At 40.1% G+C, this 21130-nt stretch overlaps 1 protein-coding gene across 1 annotated transcript in view; it reads right to left on the bottom strand.

Annotated features, from left to right (window-relative positions):
- Positions 1–21130, bottom strand: part of mmp16a (matrix metallopeptidase 16a (membrane-inserted)) — a gene marked incomplete at its 3' end in the record, with an annotated part of 97824 nt that overhangs the window by 30364 nt on the left and 46330 nt on the right. Inside the window, exons 3-6 of the mRNA XM_025054684.1 lie at positions 12133–12281; positions 11370–11384; positions 10402–10524; positions 6797–7101 (exon numbers count right to left, since the gene is read on the bottom strand). Coding sequence (XP_024910452.1) covers positions 6797–7101; positions 10402–10524; positions 11370–11384; positions 12133–12281 — 592 coding nt within the window. The remainder of the gene's footprint in view (positions 1–6796; positions 7102–10401; positions 10525–11369; positions 11385–12132; positions 12282–21130) is intronic.

Below are 21130 nucleotides of genomic sequence, written 5' to 3'. Positions count from 1 at the left end.
GGTAACATAATCTAGGACATAAAAACATCAGAAGAGTCTGACTTAAGCCTGGGAGCCATAGCGAAGGGCAAAAAGTTCCCCAAAAAAACAACAAAAACAACTGGCAATTTCTCCCCTGCATTCCTCAAATAGTTCCCCTGTGAGATTTGTTTTAACGTTGTAAGTCAGAATGATGGAACTGACGACCACGAAATGACGTAAGTCGAGGACGTCGTAAACCGAGCAACACTCTAGCAAAAAAAAAAAACCCCAAAAAAACCGTCCACCACATTCAAATATAAAGGACAGATCTACATTTCAGCTTCTCCTTGAGATTTGAGTGATAGATAGAGTTTTGGAACCGAGCGACTGAGCTGCACGAGGCGTACAGTTCACAGTTGTTTACACTTTGTATTTACCAAAGGTTATGGGTAAATGCTTGCGAGAGCATCTGACTGACCGTGGGAGGGCAGGGCTCCCCAGGTGCGCGCGCGGGTGGAAGAGAGTACCGCCGCCCACGAGAACTGTACTGTCAGTAGGCAGTCTTCTATTTCTAGTGTCAGCCTGTTGAGCAGAACCGTGTAAGAACATCTCTGTTTTCATTCTCTTAATTTTTCGTTCCCTTGTAAACAGGTAAACAACAGTGTGTTTTCAATATCCCATATGTATATATATATATATATATATATATATATATTGTATATATATATATATATATATATACAAATATACACATACATATATACACATATATACACAAATATATATACACATATATACATATATACATTTATATACATATTTACATATATATGTACACATATATACACGTGTACATATATATACATACACATATATATACACATATATACACACATATATACATATATAAATATATATATATTTAAAACATAGCATGAGATGCCCAGCCACTCACCGATCAGCATCCAAGTCGCCGCGCATCTAGTGGTCCAAACAATACGTGGTTAGCATAACTCATTTATGCCAACATTTTACATCACTGACGAGCGCCGACCCTTTTTTTTTTTCGTGCATATCATTAAGGGTTATCTCACAAGTCCAACACAGTCCAGCATCACCCACAAGTCCAACACAGTCCAGCATCACCCACGCATCTTTGTTGTTTTTCATCAGCCTTCTCCCTTGCTGCGTTTCATTCCTTTTGCGAGGTGTTTTGGAAACAAATCAAGCCTCATGCCTCCCAAATCTAATGAACTTAGTGGAGATCAAGTGTGAAAGGGGGGGGTGTGTGACTGCTTTCTTCTTATCACCCAGTAGGAGTAGTATACTAAAAATAAACCCGCAAGGACACCATATGCTTTCCTCTCACATTTCAGATTCACCACCGTTTTCTTCCCTGGTCCCCTCTGGCGTTTCTTTTGTCGTAGTCCCGCCACTCGCCACGGACACACAGTCCACTGCTTTGAATTGATCCTTTTATTGTCTACTAGTAAATATCTTCGATTGACAGCGGCTTAAAATGTGCAGTTGAGTTGCAAGATTGGATGTCGATGTTAAACCGCTCCAGTGATCGATGTCCGGGAGCTGAGCTTTCTCTTACAAACATCAATCAATCAGTAGATCAATGTCAGGGCTGTCCAGACATCTCCTCCCTTAGCCAATCATCACGTTGTTATCGAGTGTGTCATCCACATTGCCCGCTCCTGTTATCTGTCTAATCCCAAGGAACATAAATTGTCAGAACATTTTTCCTTTTGATAGGAACGGCGTGTCTCTAACCTCATTCATTTTGAAAAAAAAAAAAAAAAAAAATTTCCTGGAAACTTTTCATTTCCAGGGTGTAGGTCTGGCCTGACTAATATGTTATGTTACACAGCTCGTCTGATACTCCTGGAGACTGCAGGTCCTTGAAGGCATACCATGCCTTATAAGTCACCCTCGGGTAAGACGGACTTTGTTTGCCTAAAGTCACGGTATGCAGTCGTTAGGGTGACGTGTTTTGGGTTTTTTTTGAAAAAAAAAACAAGCATGCCTCAGTTTGTGTGTTTTGGTGTGAAAATCATAATGGAACCCGTCTCATTGCCTCTCATGTGCGGCGCTTTGATTTTGTACAAACAAACACAGTTGCATCAACCCGCATTGTGCGGCGCTTTGATTTTGTACAAACACAGTTGCATCAACCCGCAATGATGACCTTGAGATAAAGCACCCATGCGAGCCTCTGTGTGAGGAAAACCACCGGCTGACGATCGGCTTCCATTTTTAAGTAGCCCTGGATTGCGAGCCGATAAAGAGCATCAAGTTATCGCAACTTCCAGTCACAGCCTTTGCCTCCCAATAAAGTTGAAGCCTCAGAACGTGTATGGACACGGACAGGGCCTTACTAGGTCGTGGCTGGTAATTGGATCCCCCATGGTGGCGTAATCAATGACGATCTGACAAGAAACACCACTAAGCAGCCTGTTAGAAAACTAACTGCAATACATCTTTTGTCCACAGGGGGAGCCGGGGTTATTATTTTCTGCTACTTTGCTCAATATAATGAAATATCAATAAATATGTCACCAATGAGTAAAGTTTGGGTTGTACCAGAAGAGCAAAAGTACTTTTTTGTCTAGCTCAAGATCCAGATCGCTCGCGAAAAAAGTTACGCGAAGTACGACTCCTGAAACCACATTTATGTACATGTTTGGTTTGACAAACAAACGCATGAGACAAAATCACAAAAGAGCAGTGTGTTTGTGTCTTTACAAACAGCCCGAAAAGCTTTGTAAAAACTATGGTTTTGAAATAAAATTGAAAGACGAATTCTCGGTAATTATCGGCACTATCAAGATTCATTATCAAGAAACCTTTTGTATCTGGGTAACGGGGTATTTACTGTAGTTACAGCTGCCCTCCTGATCAACCTCGTCATTAACTCTGCTCATGAGCCCCTCAGAAGAACACATTTCCCAACAAATCATTTGACTGAAAACTTAATTCCATTTTCTGTTCTGATCATGTTCTGATCAAATTTGGTAACGTACCACTGTCAGGCTACTAAAATTCCCATGAAATGATCGCAAAGTTTACCCAAACCATTTCCCATCGCAATAAAATATGGGCATTTACAATTCAGTCTAAGCAGACCACAACGCAAATCTAACAAAATGCCATTAGCTTACCCTACCAGGAACCTCACTCTACTGCCTGGGCTGAAACAACCGTGGGCTAATCCTCAGATGTTTATAAGCTAGTGTGTTTGTGTGCGCGCGCGTTTGTGTGTGTGTGTAAGGGAGTTACTGACACGAGTTCACGTGAGCCTGTTCAACAAGAGCTGGTGTGTATATCCACACAGTCGGCAGCGAATGATCCTCCAGCGTGCGTCTGCGGTGTCACATCCAAAACAATAACAGCACCATGTATGGAGTGATGCTGGCGATGGTCACCGTGACGACTGACTCTTCCTGACAACCATGTAGGGAGATTAGCTACGAGAGGGACAGGATGTAGCTTAACAGGAACTCATCGTTGCCGTGAGGGTGTCTCTTGCTAGAGTGAAAGTAAAGCGTTTTTTTTTTTTTTGTTTTTTGTTTTTTTTTGTTTTTGCTCCTAGCTGTTACATAATAGAGATTGAAGTTCTCACTGTAACCTACTGTGAGACATATATACTAATACCTAGCGCCGGCAGTGTTAAGGCTGACCTTTTTTTTTCCTTTCGAAATTAATCTCGGTATAACTACTTGTCATGCAGGAGTCGGAGCAGCGCCGCCGTAGAGATCAGTCCGCATTAATCCAGTGCAATGTTCACATTTGGCCAGTGTGAGTACCAGCTGGGAAGGGTGTAATAGAACTGCATTATGGGATGTTTCCACAGCAGTGTGGGCTGCAGCAGTGCAGTGCTATAAGTGCTCTGAGGGGGCAAAAGTGTTCCAACCTGTGCACACGCGCCAGGCCTTTTTCGCTTTAGTGCGAGCTACCTACTGACGCTGTCGTTGGATTCTTCTTCTAATCAGCAGTGTGGGCTGCAGCAGTGCAGTGCTATAAGTGCTCTGAGGGGGCAAAAGTGTTCCAACCTGTGCACATGCGCCAGGCCTTTTTCGCTTTAGTGCGAGCTACCTACTGACGCTGTCGTTGGATTGTTCTTCTAATTGTGATATGTGATATATATATATATATATATTGAGTTGGAGCAAACAACAAGCCCCGTTCGGAACATGTGCTCCGTACAAACGTTTCTCTGTTCCTACTTAAAATTCACTCTGCCACACAAAGTTCCCCATGTCTATTTGCAATGCACAGTGCTCGCCGGCTCCCACTCATCTCTTCTGCTCTCCTTTTCTACCGTTTCTCTCGCTCTCTCTCTCGCTCTCTCTTCGCCCTCCAATAATCGTCTAGAGACACTTTGTGATTCCCTCTCATCATCTCTCTGGTTTCTGCTTCCTGCTTGTCTGCGTTGCCTTCACGCTTGTCCTTACATCTCCAACTCCTCCGTCTCCAACATGGACGCTGAAGAAAATAACAAACTTTCTCCCCCAAAGTTAAAAAAAACAAAGTCTTGTTGCAAAGTCTTAAAAACTGTCTCCCCAGTCTTGTTGCAAAGTCTTAAAAACTGTGTCCCCATTAAGACGTGATGTCATATATTTCACTCCATCTCCCCATCAACTGAGCATACCGTATTTTCCGGACCATAAGTCGCTACTTTTTTTCCCCACGCTTTGAACCATGCGGCTTATACAAGGATGCGGCTTTTCTATGGATTTTTCTTCAGCCACCAGGGGGCGTTCTAGCAGGAAGTGCAAAAACTAGTTTTTATTTAGCACATGCAACACAACTAGCATAACCGCAAATTATCCGTATATTATACCGTCACCCCATCATCATGAAAAGGACACAAATTTATATATATATATTTTTTTAACTTAGTGGGTGCGGCTTATATTCAGGTGCGCTCTATAGTCCGGAAAACACGGTATATATTTTTGAGCCATACTTTATTAGGCCTGTATATTGATGGGTTGATATGGAAGACAAAAAGTAGCAGAGAAATCGCTTGGAAATCAGTTGAAAAACATGGCGCTACTTGTGCTAACATTCGCTACAAGCAGGTTGCTAGGTAGACACAACAGTCAATGTGACAAAAAGCACAGCTGCACAACTGCCAATGCTATGACAATAGACTGTAGCCATATGGAAGACGACACGGTCGTCAAGACGATATCGGGAGTAAAAAACGGCTGGTACTTTTAGTTCTCTCGGGAATACGAAAAAGATACTTTTCTCTAATGAACTTTATTTTTGTTTTTCCTCAAGAAATGTCAGGCCTCAATCTGCACTTTTTGCAAATGCGATACTTTATGGAGAAAGTGATACCTAACGAGCCTCCCTGCAGTCAGATCTGTCTTTAGGAAATTGTATACACTTAAAAAGGGAATAACTTAGTGGTTAATTTGTTTCCACTCTACCTTTTATGCAATTTGCTACAAGAAATACTTTCGAAATTAGCTTTTGTTTTTGTACAAGTAGTTCGGCCGATAAAACCCTAAAAGCCTTTTCTTTGTCATTTTACCATTTTCCCGCAAATGTTAAGGTGTAACACCAAATTACTTCTGATATTTCAGACAGTGTAGTTGCCGCTATTTTTGTTATGATCAAATATGTTTTAATAAAAGCACTGCGACTAAACGTCTGGTTTGCGGATATCCCTGCGTGACATGGGGCGAAAATGTCATCGACAACTTCCTATGTTTTTATTATCGATCCTCTACTCTCATCCATCTAATCATCCACTCTCCGGACACAGCGCTATCATTACGACGGAGGAAGCCGCACATATAAGCAGTGAGCTGTCGGAGCTCCGCAAACACGACAGCGACGGCAGCTCCGGAACGTGCAACCGACTGAAAAGACTCCGACTGCTGAAGGCCCACATATAGCCTGGGAAGCTGCAAGGCTTAGAGCGTAATCACTCTGCTCAGGCACGACTGATGTGTTTAGTTCAGCAGCAGAGAGAAAGGCCTGAGCAGGCAGCAGCAGACTAAACACACACTACAACCACACCAGGACGGAGCAACGATCTCCAGTCAGCACAACGGCCGAGCTATGAAACCAGGTTTTTCAAATCACACATTTAGCTTATGCTAATGTCGCTCGGCGGTAACTAAACGCAGGGGACCAACAACTGTGAACTCGACGTAGTTGTACCTCTGAGTAGGGATGGCGCGAACCGATACTTAGGGTCGGTATCGGTCCGATATTGGTCAAAAATTTCGGGATTGCACGTCGAAAAAAAATCCGATACCTAAGCCAAAATGCTCAACTTAACTTTTACGGCAACGAGACCTTAGTTTCTGAAATAGAAATGGACTACAACAGACCTGGGTCTCACGTTAGTTTCCTTGTCAGTTTGATTTATTATGGTGTGTTACTTAGGGATGTATGCAGATGACATACCGATATATGCAGCCGTTTGGGTTAAAGGCAGAGGACACGTGATTGTGCAATGGTGTGCTGTGTCACAATGACAATAATAATTCACTTTCACTTTCACTTTTCAAAACTGTTTTTGGGGTCACATCATGTCGGGAAAAAACCGAAAACAATTGTAACATTATGCTAATATCGGTTGGCTGATATTATCGGACATCCCTTGTGCTGATATTCTTTCAGGTTTATTTTAGGTTCAGGGACATTTTAGGTTATGTCCAAGAATGAGTTTGTTCCAAGTTGGCATTGGGTCTATTTATGGTTATGTCTAGGCGAGGTTGGGTTTGATTTCTTACTACTCTTCCAAGGCGATACGAGTAATTTTTTCTAATTGCAAATCCACTCTGAGACAAGACATAAAACTCACCATCGTGGTTTGGATTTCCCAGCGTCCACGGCTCATCTGAGTCAAAGTGTGTGTCGCCTCCTATTCCAGGTCCTGGGAAATAGGCGTGAGCCAGAAAGCCGCCCTCGCCATCAAAGGGCGAGCTGTCTCCATGAAAGCCTGAAGCGAAGATGATGGTGATGTCTACGTCCTTTTTGGTCCTCTCCAGTTCGCTGTAGGGCACAGCCTCGAAGCGCAGGGGCGTCACATTTTGCCAGACATCAAAGGCTCGTCGGATGGCATCGTGGGTTTCCTCAGCACCCACTTTAGGCGTGACATTCTTTATACTGCGGTGTCAAGAGACAAAGGATAAGAATAATAGATGGGATATGCAAACAATGTGCTACGTAATTAGAGATTCAAGTAAGCCCTTCACTCTGGCAGAGGACATGTTGAGGAACGGTAGAAACCCAATTATATCAGGCGAAGAGTTAAAACGACAACCAGGAATTTTGTCAATCCGTGAAGTCAAACTACACGACAACCAGGAATTTTGTCAATCCGTGCAGTCAAACTACAACAACAACAACTAAAACAAAAAAAGAGAAATAACTTTGTCCGTAACACTGTTTTTTTGCCATTACACTCTCACCCTGTTGGACAGCAAGGAGCTCAGAGAAGTGATTTGTGAACAAAGACAGTCGAGTCTGTGAACAGGCTGCAGGTGTGGAGAGGAATTTGCCTCTTGAATTTATTTTCTAATTAAAGATATCAACAGCCCACTGCCTGCTGAGCGCCAGTCTGGTTCGGGCCATGGGGAAGGTCTGTCTCCACTTTATTCACGTTGAAAATATTTCACTCTCACGCTCACACATTTTCTCTGGGATGGATGGAGAGGTGGAGTTTACGCCGTGCAGGTCAGACAACTTAAATATGCTGTGGGTTGCTGTGTTAGTAGGTCCCAAATTGACTTGGGAGTTCGACTGTGTGGCTGGCTTTTCAGTTTAAAAATGCAGTTTGTGTATCTTTTAGCGGGCCGGACTGAACACCCTAGTGGACCGGTTTTGGCCCATGGGCCGTATGTTTGGCACCCCTGCTCTGGACAGACTACTGATGGCTTTATATACATACATATATAAATACATACATATATGTATATACAGTATATATGTATATACAGTATGTACTGTATATACATATATGTATGTGTGTATATATGTATATATATATATATTTATAGCATATAAATATATATATATTTATTTATTACAGCCCACTTAAGGCCCAATGCAGGCACGTTTTTTTTTTCATTTTAACAACATGTAGCTTACACGGTTAAAATGTAAATCCATGAGTCGCTGGAAGTTAGTCGCCATTGGTGACAACATGGAGACGACAGCGGCGTACAACTTCAAGTAGTCTACATATTGCACTTGCGTCGACTACTATATGGCGAGCTAAATGCTCGCTAAATGCTTCGGAACTTCGTAACTAACATTTCATTTAGCCAATCATATTAGTTTGTATTCAAACAGCGTAAGTCCCCTTTTTATCCAAATTCTGAGGAAAACTCCGTAGCATACCGAAAGAGCGGCTGGAACGTGTGCAGGTATAGAATACTACACTAGGTTGTTTTTTTTGTATGAATGAATCTGTGACCATGAACAACACCCTCTCTGCGGGAACAGGAAACAGAGAAAAGTGTAACCAATGCCATATAGTACCTGCATGCAGTGAGAACAGCCGGCATGCCAAGGATAATTAGTGCCTTCCCACAGCAAGAGCTGCATGTGGCTACACAAAAACTAGCAACCACCTGGGGACCGTGTATTTATAATACATTTCCAAATGCCGGCATTGTTTTCCGAAGTTATTGTTCGAAGAAAGAAAAGGAGAAACTTTGAAGCGGAGACAAAGGCAAATGATCTGACCTGAATTCAGTTCTGCCGCTGTGTCTCAGCCTGCACGTCACTGAAGGAAGAACTAGCTGTGGTAATTTACAGTACACAAAATACTATATACTCAGGTATACGCCAATTAGGCATTGCGTACAATGCGATATTATTGTGTACAACCGACCAAATGCAGATTTAAACACATCGGTTGACTTGGGCAGTAATCAACCAAAGAAAGTCAAAAATATTTATGTAAATTTTTTTTTTTTTTAAATCGACCAATCAGAATTTTTGTCAACCCAGAATGTATCGACCAATAAATCGAACAGTCGACCTGGAGATTACAGCCCCTACAGTTTACGGGTGTTTTCTGTTTTATTTTATTTGTGTTGTTTACTGTGTATTTTAGCATTTCTGGCGGAAATCTTAAGTCACACATAAAAAAAAAAAAAAAAACGTGAGCTAATTTCGTAAAGATCGACGACGGTTCTAGGAAGCTAGCCGACAGATATTGAATCCGTACCCCAAAAACATTGTTGATTCTCCATTACCGCTACATTGATGTAAGACAAAAGGAACAGCTGCAGGCACATCTGACTGTTGAGCCGTGGCACACATCCAGAGCGCGCACACACACACACACATACACACACATATCCTATTACGTAATCCTAATCTGTCAGAGAGCACCCTGTGCCCTCCACTGGGGTTTCCTCCTCTCAGCACATCTTTCTTTGCAGCTGCTTTTCATCCAGAACGCCTCATTTCTCCTCCTTCCCTCCTCCGCTCTACATCAGGTCGACTTGTTTTCCCTCATTTTCCTCTGCCATCTTAAATCAACCAATCAACCAGAAATAGGGCCCAAAGCAAACCCAATGTCATGTACTAATATCGTAATCTACTGGATTGCGTTCAGCGTGCATTGCTCCTTATACATTTATCCTCCAGGCAAAGCAAAATATAAAGAAAACAAATGATATAAATAATAATCATGTAAATATAACAGACATTGGGCTACGGACTTCGCTATATCTTCGTTTCTTACGGCAAGTTATGTCATACAGTTCCACCGATGGTGTTTCTTCAAAAAAAAAAAAAAAAAACACACGCTTGAAGACTAAATTTAGCGCCTACTTTTGTCTTTGTGCCATGTTTTGTTGCGGATAAAGCTGAGGTTTCTGCTCGGATCTCGAGGCTTTAGAGATTTAGGCTCTAGATGGATATGATGCAGCTTTAAAAAAAAAAAAAAAAAAAAAAAAACATAGAGCAGCTGCTGCTTTGAATCACATGTAAGATATTTTTGAAAATGTCAAAAACAAGAGCATAAATCAAATAAGTTAAAAAAAAAAGCTTCATCTGCCAACATCAGGCCATGGGTCGATCTTAGTCTGAAGACTGCACTGAAAATGATACTGTTGTTTATACCCGACCAAAACTAATGCAAACTGACTTAATGTGATTTTAAAAACAACAAAAAAAATTCAATACGACTAATCACACGGTAGCAGTAATAAATCACGAATAATTAAGCATGAATAATGTGATCATCACAAATTGTGATCGATCATGGTTAAATCAACATTGGTAAATATGACAACAAAAACATTTTTTATAATTATTATATTTATGATTAATATAGAAAAAGCAGGAAAAATACATAATAGCATACCTCAAAATATAACTGCTACAATTGGGGAATTTTTGTTTTTTTATACCAACAAAAGCATGTAGAAATCTCAAAAGGCCACCCACCTGTACGTGATATGCTTGTGCTGCCACCTCTGTCCTGTGAGGGCATATCGCCGTTTCCTGACGCTGAATCTGGATGCACCCCCAAACTGATCAGGAACACCACATCTGGGCCTCTTCATCCATCTTTAGGAAATCAGGAAGAAGATGATGAGTCAGCAGGACCGACCGTGTTCATTACACGATCACAAATAATAATTAAGGGGTGCACCATACTTAGCGACGATAAGTCCGATACCATAACGATTAGCCCTGATAATGTGCAATATATATTTTAGTTAGCACTGAAGGGCTATCGGTATTATCGGAAAACAACCGTACCCACTATGTTACAAATTAACCGTAGAAACATGAGCAAAAAAAAAAAAAAAAAAAAAAAAAAAAAAAAAATCGCAAACCAGGAAGAGGAACGTCGTCATACAGTTCGATGGCTAGTTCCGATAAATGCTCCAAGTATTTCAACAAGGAAGGAAAAATACTACTTTTTTAAATAAGTAATGCACTTTATTAATTTGAAGTATCAAATAATTGATCAAATATCAAATAGTTTGTTTTAAAGAGTCAAAACTGTTTTGGGTTTTGTTTATAGTATTGATGTCATAACATATAGTGGACTAGTGTTCCACTTTAGAACACTAGTTGTTTATAGTATTGATGTCATAACATATATTAGTTCCACTTTAGAACACTAATCTTTCCTATTACGAGGTATGTCATCTGTTATGGTACGGCGTCTGGTATTGGCCATTGGAAGCAGAAAGTTATCAGTATCGTATTTTTTTTTTAAAAAAGTTATCGCGCATCCATGATAGACAAAAAATAAGGTGTTCATTTCCATCGATGAACAGATTCCCATTTACGTCCATATGTTGTCAACAGAAATGATGCACATTATTTATTATTCACAAGCCCTACAGATTTAGACACGGATGAATACAACTTGTTACAAAAAAAAAAAAAAAAGTTCTCACCTTACTGTGTCATCCCTTCATCAACCAAGAGAAGCAGAGAGGGGAAATAAACAAACAAAAAAACAAACAATGCTGTTAACTCACATTCACCTAATTTTAGACCTTTACTGGCCACCATTTTGCTTCGCTCCAGTTCAGTGACCTATTCAACAAAATCCGTTTCTTAAGGTTGCGAGGTTACGAGACAAGTTGGTCATTTCCTGTGGTTAAAAATATGTTAAGTGTTAACCCTGTGGACTGTGGACTCATCTGTCTCCATCGCATCACGTTGAGGTTCGTAAAAACCTCCACTTAATCCCCCGCACAAATGTAGAGACAACTTTGTGAGTCAAAGTTACACAAACTAATATATTCGGGGGTTTTTTTTCTTTTTTTTTTTTTTTTTTTTTTTAATACCGCAACATTTCAGCTCACTGCACATTTCATCTCCCGGCCGCTGCTCATTCTTCTTGTGAAGTATCTATCCGCAGCTAAATTAATTCATATTTCATCCCGCAGAAACTCAGGCTCAGGCTTTAATAAGAAATACAAATATCATCAGTATTCAAGGGAACGTCCTCTTTCCCCATTAAATGTTTTGATGTTTTACGGTGCCAAGACGCAGATTAAATTGTCTAACTGATTAATTGAACACCGCTTCTTACTTGCATTTACATTTAACTTTTAAAAAACATTTTTGTCTTGGTGGGGGTGGGGGGGCGGCGTTTGAATATGTCAAACAAAGTTTGTGTACAGCGGAATTTTGAAAATGCGTGTGACTCACTCTACAGTGTTGCTGTCCAGGGTTCCTGTCACATTCAGGCCGTAGCGACGCTGCATGGCAGCAATAGCGGACTGCATGACTTTGGCAGAACGCAGCACTGACATTCTGGGGTCTGCGGCAGGGAGGTAGCCATACCTCTGTAGCCAGGCCTACGGGAAAAAAAAGACACAAAATAGGAAACTTACAAAGAGAAACAACATCAGGAGTTCAATAATTCAACGCAGCGATTCCCAACCACTTGGATAATAAAAAAACAAAAAACAATTACTTATTTAGCATAAATATTAGTTACATCTTTACCTATGCATTAGTGACAGAACAAAAAATACTCATGGACTTGGTGGCAACTGATGACTGATAAGTGATCTGTCAAAGAAGATCTTCATGTGCGTGACAGAACAAAAAATACTCATGGACTAGGTGGCAACTGATGACTGATAAGTTCAAAAAAGAGAGTGATCTGTCGAAGAAGATCTTCATGTGTGACTTTCTTCAATTCCTGCAAGTGTATCAGCTTTGTGTTAAGCTAAACGGACCCGGTTATCACACTAACTTAGACTGTGAGTAGAGTCATAGGATTTGTATAATGTGAAACATTTGTAAAACACTGATTTAACATGACGATTAAATGGTCCCGAATTCAAAATTCTTATATCTTTTCTTATAGGAGAAGAAGAAATGGTGGACTGCTATACTTTGCTAACCAGCTGTTGTGCTGATTTAAGCATGAGAGTTTTACCACCAAAAGCGGTGAATGGGAAAATACAAGGTAGCGAAGAGCGTATAAACTGACTGGACACCTGTGCTGTCTCACAGAAAACAATAAACACGAAAAAATACTACAGCAGTCAAACCTAATGTATTCTTTCATAGAAACATAACATACAAGAATAGGTGTCTTGTGTTAAGTTATGAGCCATGAAAGAGTTTTTTTTTACTAATCTAGAAACCTCAGAAATACTTGAGGAAGTGCTTTGAGGGAAAGCTCATTTTCACACCAAGGCACTTATCCACACCTGGTCAGTCAGTGCAATAGTGCAAGTCTGCAGGTTGCCAGATGTGGATTTGTTGTTTAATCATTGTGCAAGAAAAGCACTTTAAAAACCCACTCAGCAAAAAAAAAAATGTACTTGGATAGATGAGGTTAAAATACCTCCACCTTTCATGCGAAACACCGTAATAAACGTTGTAAGGGCACAACTACATTCCAGGGAGATTGGTAGAAAACAACAGATCCGAGGACACTTTTTACCCCGACACATTTGTGTTGGGAAAAGGGCACAGACATAAAGGGAGAAGTCTCTTTATAGAGCCCGAATGCCAACTGTTATCATGTCATTTGGGTTGTCAGTGGAAATGGCTTTGGTGTAATGGAGCTCTCAGATCTCTATAATATCCTGCCAGTGGGAAATTACAGCTCAGGTCTGGGGAACCGGGGCGAAAGAAGCAAGGCTCAGACAAGTTTTTCGAACACAACAGGTTTGAGGGATTGTCAAAGAACCAGCCAGTGTGTTTCCACTCCATCTGTATTGAAGTAAACCGATCCACCATCTGCTGCATTTCTTCCAAAGACATTTCAAAAACACAAAGAGGTTCGATTGCAGGGAAAGGGGAAAAAAAAAAAAAAAAAACAGGTTCGAAATAATAACGGTCAATGAACCTCCAACTTTAAGGACCGCGTTGTTTTTTATGCAACCTCCAACTTTAAGGACCGCGTTGTTCTTTTATTCAGCGCGAGCTGCGAAATCGACAGGGCTATTCTTACACACCGCACTTCCGTCACGATGGAAGCCTGCTGTTTAAAGTACCATGCGCACAGCGAGACTGACGTTCACTGAACAACAGGGGTAGCATGGGGAGAAGGATATAAAAGACTCACTAATGCCCGGCCCTGGAACTAATGTGAGACTACAGCTTCTGTAAGAGCGAAGAGAAGGGCTGCAACTGATGAATATTTCAATCGCCAACCAGTCATTGACAACGTTAGCAGCCAGTCGAATCGCAAAGCGCGCAAAAGAACAATGTCTCGGCTATGGATGTACTGCAATTTTAAAATGCAATTGCTTGAAACAGTAAGTTGGCATAAAAAAAAAAACAGCTCTGTGGCTGCATAAATTGAAGAATACGTTCAAGTGATTTCCGCCAAGTGATATACCTAACGTACATGAACGCTGAGATCCTGCAACTCAAAAGAGTATTTCTTTGACTGCACTGTATTCACCCTCAGATATCAGGCTTTTGTGCTTTAGAGAGGAACTGAGAAAATGAGAGACTTAAAAAAGTGATAAATCTTGTATTTCTTGGAAACATCCAACAACCGCTCCAGCTAACAAAACAGCTAACAGAAGCCACATGTAATCTCCGAGCATGTTTTTTTGTTGTTGTTTTTGCGAATAACGAGATTAACACGTAGTACTCTCTTGCAACATTCAGATGATGATTGAAAAACGAAAAATCACAGTAAAAAAAACAACAAAAAAAAACAGCATAATAATTTGCTAAATGTAGACTAGATTTCCCAATGTCTGCTGGTTCCTATTTGCTCTCCCCTCCTCCTACTATCATTCGGTGAAAGGGTACACGAGGAAGTGTGTCAGGACCACTGGGTAAGAGAGAAAAAAAAGAAACTCCACATTTATTAGGTTCTCTAAGGTGACTGCACTTGGTTCAGGTTAGCTAAGCATCATAAAGATGTCTTGGCTAACTAGAGATGTTCAAATCTCTGAAGTTTGAAAACCTTTTCCAAAAACGATTTCCAAAAAACTAATTGATGAAAAGTTGATTGGGATCTACCAGTAGCTTGCAAAGGATGTACTGCTAGATCATGAACAATTAAAATAATTTTTAAAAAATATATATGTATTTTATAATGTATAGTAATCACATACTGACATATCATAATCATATACTATACAAATTAGAAATCTTGACAAATTAGATCCCAAAATTTTTGAACTAAAACTAAGTAACGTCAATAATATAATATATAAACAACGCGAAGATCAAAAAGAGAAAATAAAAGTGCAGTTGTGACTTTATCACTTCCCGCACTTGGACGCAGAAACACCAATATATAAAGTATGTTGAGTTTATATTAGTAAATATATTTTAAGTAGGAAAGTCCAATATTACGTCTTTGCTAATATCCGATACGCTGATATTTGATTTACAATTCTGATAAGAACCAACACTACAATATATGCAGCCGTTTTCTCGCAAAACTGCGGTAAACGACAAAGTGCCGCACAAGCGATCCCAGCATATTTGGCAAACCCAGGCACTGCATTTTCGGGTTTTCATTATCAGGGGTAAAACCGGTAACAATTTGTACAGGTATTACATAATTATACTAATATCGGGCTGATAATATCGGTCGGCCAATGTTATCGGACATCGGTAAGTTTAAGGTGATAATTGCGGTACATCAGGTCATTTGAATTGTAGCCCCTCCCATGGTTTAGTATGTGAAGTATTTTCAAGTAATAAGGCCTTTAATGGTCCACAGCACAAAAACACAATAACCAATTCCCCCCAAAAACACACCTCGAATAAATACTGTACAGCATAATACCATAATAATATTAACATGTACATATAATACGCTGTGCGCACCAGTGAGCTGTGAGCATCTCATGGGTGTCGGTTGCTCAGACAATGTGTAGGCTGCAGTTTACTCAAGGATACGTGTAAACCTTTTGAAAAAAAAACATCATAAATAATTCAATATTTGATATCAGCTAAATGTCACTGCCTTCTTGTTCACATAGTCTTACAGAGTCAAACGCAAGCATTACATCACCAGGCAAACACACGGCAGATATAGGATGATCGCAGTGCCCTACGGTAATGACAAATAGCGGTTACTTTTAAAAGACGGCCACAATTGAAAACTCTTTTTTTTCTTTGTTTGTTTGGGTTTTTTTTTTTTTTTGGTTTTTTTTTGCTAGCTAGTACAATCAGCTGATCCTTTCAGTCATGTTGCACGTGCAGCAAAAATGAATGAAATCATTCTGATGAGCTTGCCTTTGCGATGAACTCTCCCTGGGATTACGCAAAGCTTCAAACGTTGCATGTTTTCAACCAGAATGGTTTTCTCATATCAACTGATATGATCTTTTGAATAGAACCAAATATTTTGGAAGCTTTTAGAAAACAAAAAAAAATCAAGTGAGAACAAGACCATTTTTTTTTTCTTCTTCTTAGTCTTCCAGTAGTGCTAAGATACCTTTAAAACCATTCTTGGCCTTTCTGTCATGCTACCTTGCCTCGCTTGCTTCCTTCAAAAAAGGGATATCTATAGCTATTTGTTAGCAGTTTAGGCTGTTTTTTTTTTTCATCGTACTGCTTTCCACTACTAGAAGGCCAAGCGAAATTTACATTAAGGGTTTCTGAATTAAAGATTATGTGGTTGTTTCGCCTTTCCTCCATCCGCATTCTTGCTGATCTCCTCTTTCTAAACAATCCGAGCCCTCACTTTGTCTCTCCGTCCTGCACTCTCTGTGTGATGGATGTTCCCCAATGTTCCGCCAAGGTAAGGAGCAAGAGTTACCAGCTTGACAGGCTCCTTATTCAATAAGACAGTCCTAGCTCCCAAACTAGATAATGAGGACGCTTGTAAGAAATAACTGTGCTGTTCCCCAACAGCTGTGTGGTCCCTTTACTGCCAACGGAATAACACAGCTGCATTGGTAAACAGTCGAGAAACTCCGGAAATACCTGTAGTTTTGGAACGCTTTGCAGATGTTTTGACGGTCGTAACATGGGAAAAGATTCATAATCATAACTATACCTCACATAGTGTTACAATACTGCCATGGTTGCACGCTACTTTTGGTAGCACCCTCGTCGCTTCCGGGCGCAACCGAACTGATCACTTGCTAAGATTCTCGCATAATGGCTAATCTGCTTTCTAATGATCATAAAATATACAATTTCTTGAATAACAAGGCTACGCCGGGTTTCAAGTTGTTCGCAAATCAATGAGCGACAATCGTCTTCGGGAAACGTGCAGATTACTAGCCGCCCTTCACTTGATTTTCAATGTTGGCGCTTAATTGGAGCGCTGATTAAAATGTCTGTCGTGCTAATTTGCATCTTCACGCGCTGTTTAAGAGAGTCAAATGAACGAACTTGAACCGACGTTTCTGCCGTTGATGCAACGTTGACGTGACGTTGAAGTGTTCATGGCATAACACGTGGTCGTTTTTTTTTCAAGCTAAAGAACAAAAGCAGAAGATTGTGAGACGCAATCTCGTTAGATAAACATATAGCTGTGTAGACCCGGTCACCTTCTCCTGCATTAATTATTTAAGACTACATACAAAAGGCCTGGGAAAAAAAAAATCTCATAATTTATTTAATAAATTATTGATTAAGAGCTGTAACGGTGACATTTAAAAAAAAAAAAAAAAAAAAAAAAGTGCTTTGTCGTTAAAAGTTGAAAGCCGGAGGCAGCAGGGAAAAATGAAATACAAAGTTATCACCAAAAATAAATTGCATTACTGAATTTAAAGTAGAGCGTAAAGAACTGCGTTTGAGTTTAATTGGGCCAAGCGGTTGGAATGCAGGCAGGCGGGTTTGCACCAAGTGCGGTCAGGACATTTCGCTTATAACCCAACTAGCTCGTTATGTAAAAGAAACAAACTGCGGCGGATTGATACACGATACTCAGGGCGAAGCTGCAAACATTGATTTTGTCAACTGCATGTTTTTTGGAAGATTTTTTTTAACTTACAGCAATGAGGACCTAACCTAGGGTCACTTTAATTCTGGGGGCCACTCTTTCACTAATATTAGTGTTTAGATTGAGTCGTGCAACGCTAAAAACAACAGTGTTGTTTATTCATTTAGAGCGACCTTACGTTAGGGTTTCTGAGTTCATCCTGTCAAAAAAGGCTTTTTCAGACAAAGAGACGGCGGAGTCCTGCAGTGACTCACAGCCCTCGTCTCTTCACTGATGCGGCTCCACACTCATCGCATCTCCCTGGACCACCTCAAACAGCCTACTTGGCCCGCTACCTGACGAGCAGAAGGCAGGCTAATTAAGCAATGTGTGCTATCAAAAGGCCAAACCTGCGGGGTAGCGAAGTCATGCTCTATTATGGATGAGGAGCGCCTCGGGGAACCAGTTGGCATGGCAACATGCTGACAGCACACAGCAGCCGATCAGCTGATAGTCGCTGCGTCCCCTCAGGTTTCAGATCACGTGTGCCCTAATTGGTGACGGACGGCGTCTGACACAGGCATGACGTGGGATAAATGTTTCGCTGGTCACAAATAAGAACTTTCATGAATAGGGGTTTCCAAATGTCTCAAACAACAGCTGGGAAACTGGGGAAACAAATTAGACTTTGCACAACTTTGTTTGTTTGTTTGTTGTTGTTTTTTAAATTTGTGACACATACTTTATTTGCAAAGTGATTTGTTAAAACATAAATATATTTCAAATATCAATTACATGTTTCAATATATATGTCTATATATAAATATAGACATATATATGAATATATATATAAATGGTTGTTTGTCTGTATATGTCGGGTCTAAATTGTATATATATAAATATAAATGAAATATAAAAGACAGAAAACACTAAGTTTAAAAAGTTATGTATATATATGTATATATATACATATATATGTACAGTATATATATATATATATATGTATACATATATATGTATATATACATATACATATATATATATACATATATGTGTGTATATATATATAATGTTATGTTTGGATCATGATAAACGTATTGTACTGGGTGTAACAGTAAACAAAGTAGCCAGTGTTTATGGTTCACAACTGTCTTTTGGTCAGACACGCTACAAAATTAAATTATGCAGCTTCCGAAAACCAGTCTAGTCTATAGTAATAAAAAAAAAATGTTATGTCAAATATGTATTTACAAATGTAAACACCAATCATCTTGAATTTTCATTATCATCATCAATTGAACTTTTACACCAAAAATTTCGGTGTAATCCGAATTGAATCCACGGCTACATTACAAAAAAAAAAAAATTACAATAATAACTTTTCACAAATTGTTGTGAACTTCTGCATCTCGCTGCATGTTGAAGAGAATTTCAATTCGGTTCAAACCCGTCCAGTGAGAGGTTTTAAAGGTTGGAGGGGTCCGTGGGACCCACGGGAATGTGATCCAGGACTCTTAGGAAAGCCTGCAGGCTCGGACTGCACTGAATTATTCATTGGTTACACGTTGTACCGCTGGAAACCGTGCCAGGGTCGTCAAGGCAACCACAGAACCTCCTGCCCACATGGGTGACCACAAACCCTTACAGTAGCACAACAAACTCTAAACTACTCCACTTGAAATCAGGCTTTAAAAAAAAATTGGGGATTTGCATGAGATTCAATATAACAGACACCGGAGCTGTCAACGTGTCCTCGGAGCACGGTTTTTCTCTGCTGCGGACACAAACGCCACACAGACACGCACGAATAAATTATGCACAAAAAAAGCTCCACGAGACAATGACCCCTAAGGACAAAAAGTCACAGAAATGTCACCCTTAAATGTCACAGCCTGATCGCACATACTGAGCAGAGCTGGACCTCCTGACAGCGGTCTCGAAAGACGGAGCAGTACATTTTATGACTTTAAATGTTGAAAAAGAAAACGGCTGAAGGATGGCCTCAAACGCACCACTCTCAAAGGTAACCGACAATCAGGTTTCCGCTCTAGTTTGTATACATGTATAGTTTGTTTTTTTTCCACACCTTTTTGACAACCTGTTAAATCATTTACACCGGCTAATTAGTACCGTTTTCATATTAGCATCACATGTTTTGTACAGGTAACACCGAGAATGGTTGATGTTTAGGTCATTACATTTAAGCGATTTGTCGAAAGATTAATCTAGGTTATGTGGTAGTAAATCAGGGGTCTCAACCTCCAGGGGTGCTCAAAACACAGCAAAAACGGCCCGTGACAAGATGCCAATAATAATTCAATTTTGGCCTGTAGGTAGTTGTTTTATTGATTCCAGGGGTGCTCAAAACACAGCAAAAACGGCCCGTGACAAGATGCCAATAATAATTCAATTTTGGCCTGTAGGTAGTTGTTTTATTGATTTGTTTTCAATTGTTTGTTTTTTTTTTCAATTGTTTAAATGCTTTTGTTGGTCATTTTTGCAGATGGAAAACAAATATTAATGCTAGCTTTTTATACTGTAGTATCATACGGTACTGTTATTAAAGAATGATAATATACTGTATGCTGACCATGTCTTTCAGACTCTGCCTGGTTCTGATTTTATAGGTGTATGGATAGAAAGACAATGTTAAGAATCAGGTTTTAGTTTTTTTGGTTTTTTTTTTTCACTGGAAGCAAGAGAGAATAAATTCTGTTGAAACCCCATGTGATCGTGAAACCATCTAGATAAGGTTTTTCTCGGAAAACGCACTGATACACACATGCCCCCGGCTCAGAAATCTGTTTTTTGAACCAAAGGTGAGTGCGTTACGAAAGGATGCTGAATGTGAAAAGACGGTGAAGCGCACAGGTATAAACAGACATGCCCTGAGTCAGACGGCCATTCAATCGGCAGCTCTAATGAAACATAATGTTACCAAACAGCAAGTAGGCCAATAATGTCCATAAAAGGCCCAGACTGACTGAAGCAACACTTCATAATGATGACAATTTCCCACAACAGACGTAATGAATCACAAAGCTAATAACTAGCTGATGATCTAGACGGGAGACATGAATGCACGCGGAGCATTTCTGATCTGCAGATCTGAGGACACCATACAACTCAACGACACGTCGAGTCCCCTCAGTCCGAATGAATGCTAGGCCACAGCACGAAACAATGGGAAGAAAAGGTACATTTGAATCTCCATCAGATGAAGAAAACAACATTTTCACAGACTTCACTGCTAGCATTTTAGGGGCAATGAGGCATGAAATAAAAAAAAAAAAAAAAAAAAATTTCCGGGTTTTTTTTTTTGCAAAAGCCCCCCCC

The sequence above is a fragment of the Cynoglossus semilaevis genome, chromosome 3 (genome assembly GCF_000523025.1).
Source record: "Cynoglossus semilaevis isolate Cse_v1.0 chromosome 3, Cse_v1.0, whole genome shotgun sequence".
NCBI classification, from domain to species: Eukaryota; Metazoa; Chordata; class Actinopteri; order Pleuronectiformes; family Cynoglossidae; genus Cynoglossus; species Cynoglossus semilaevis.
This window is presented reverse-complemented; position numbering and strand designations above follow the sequence as displayed.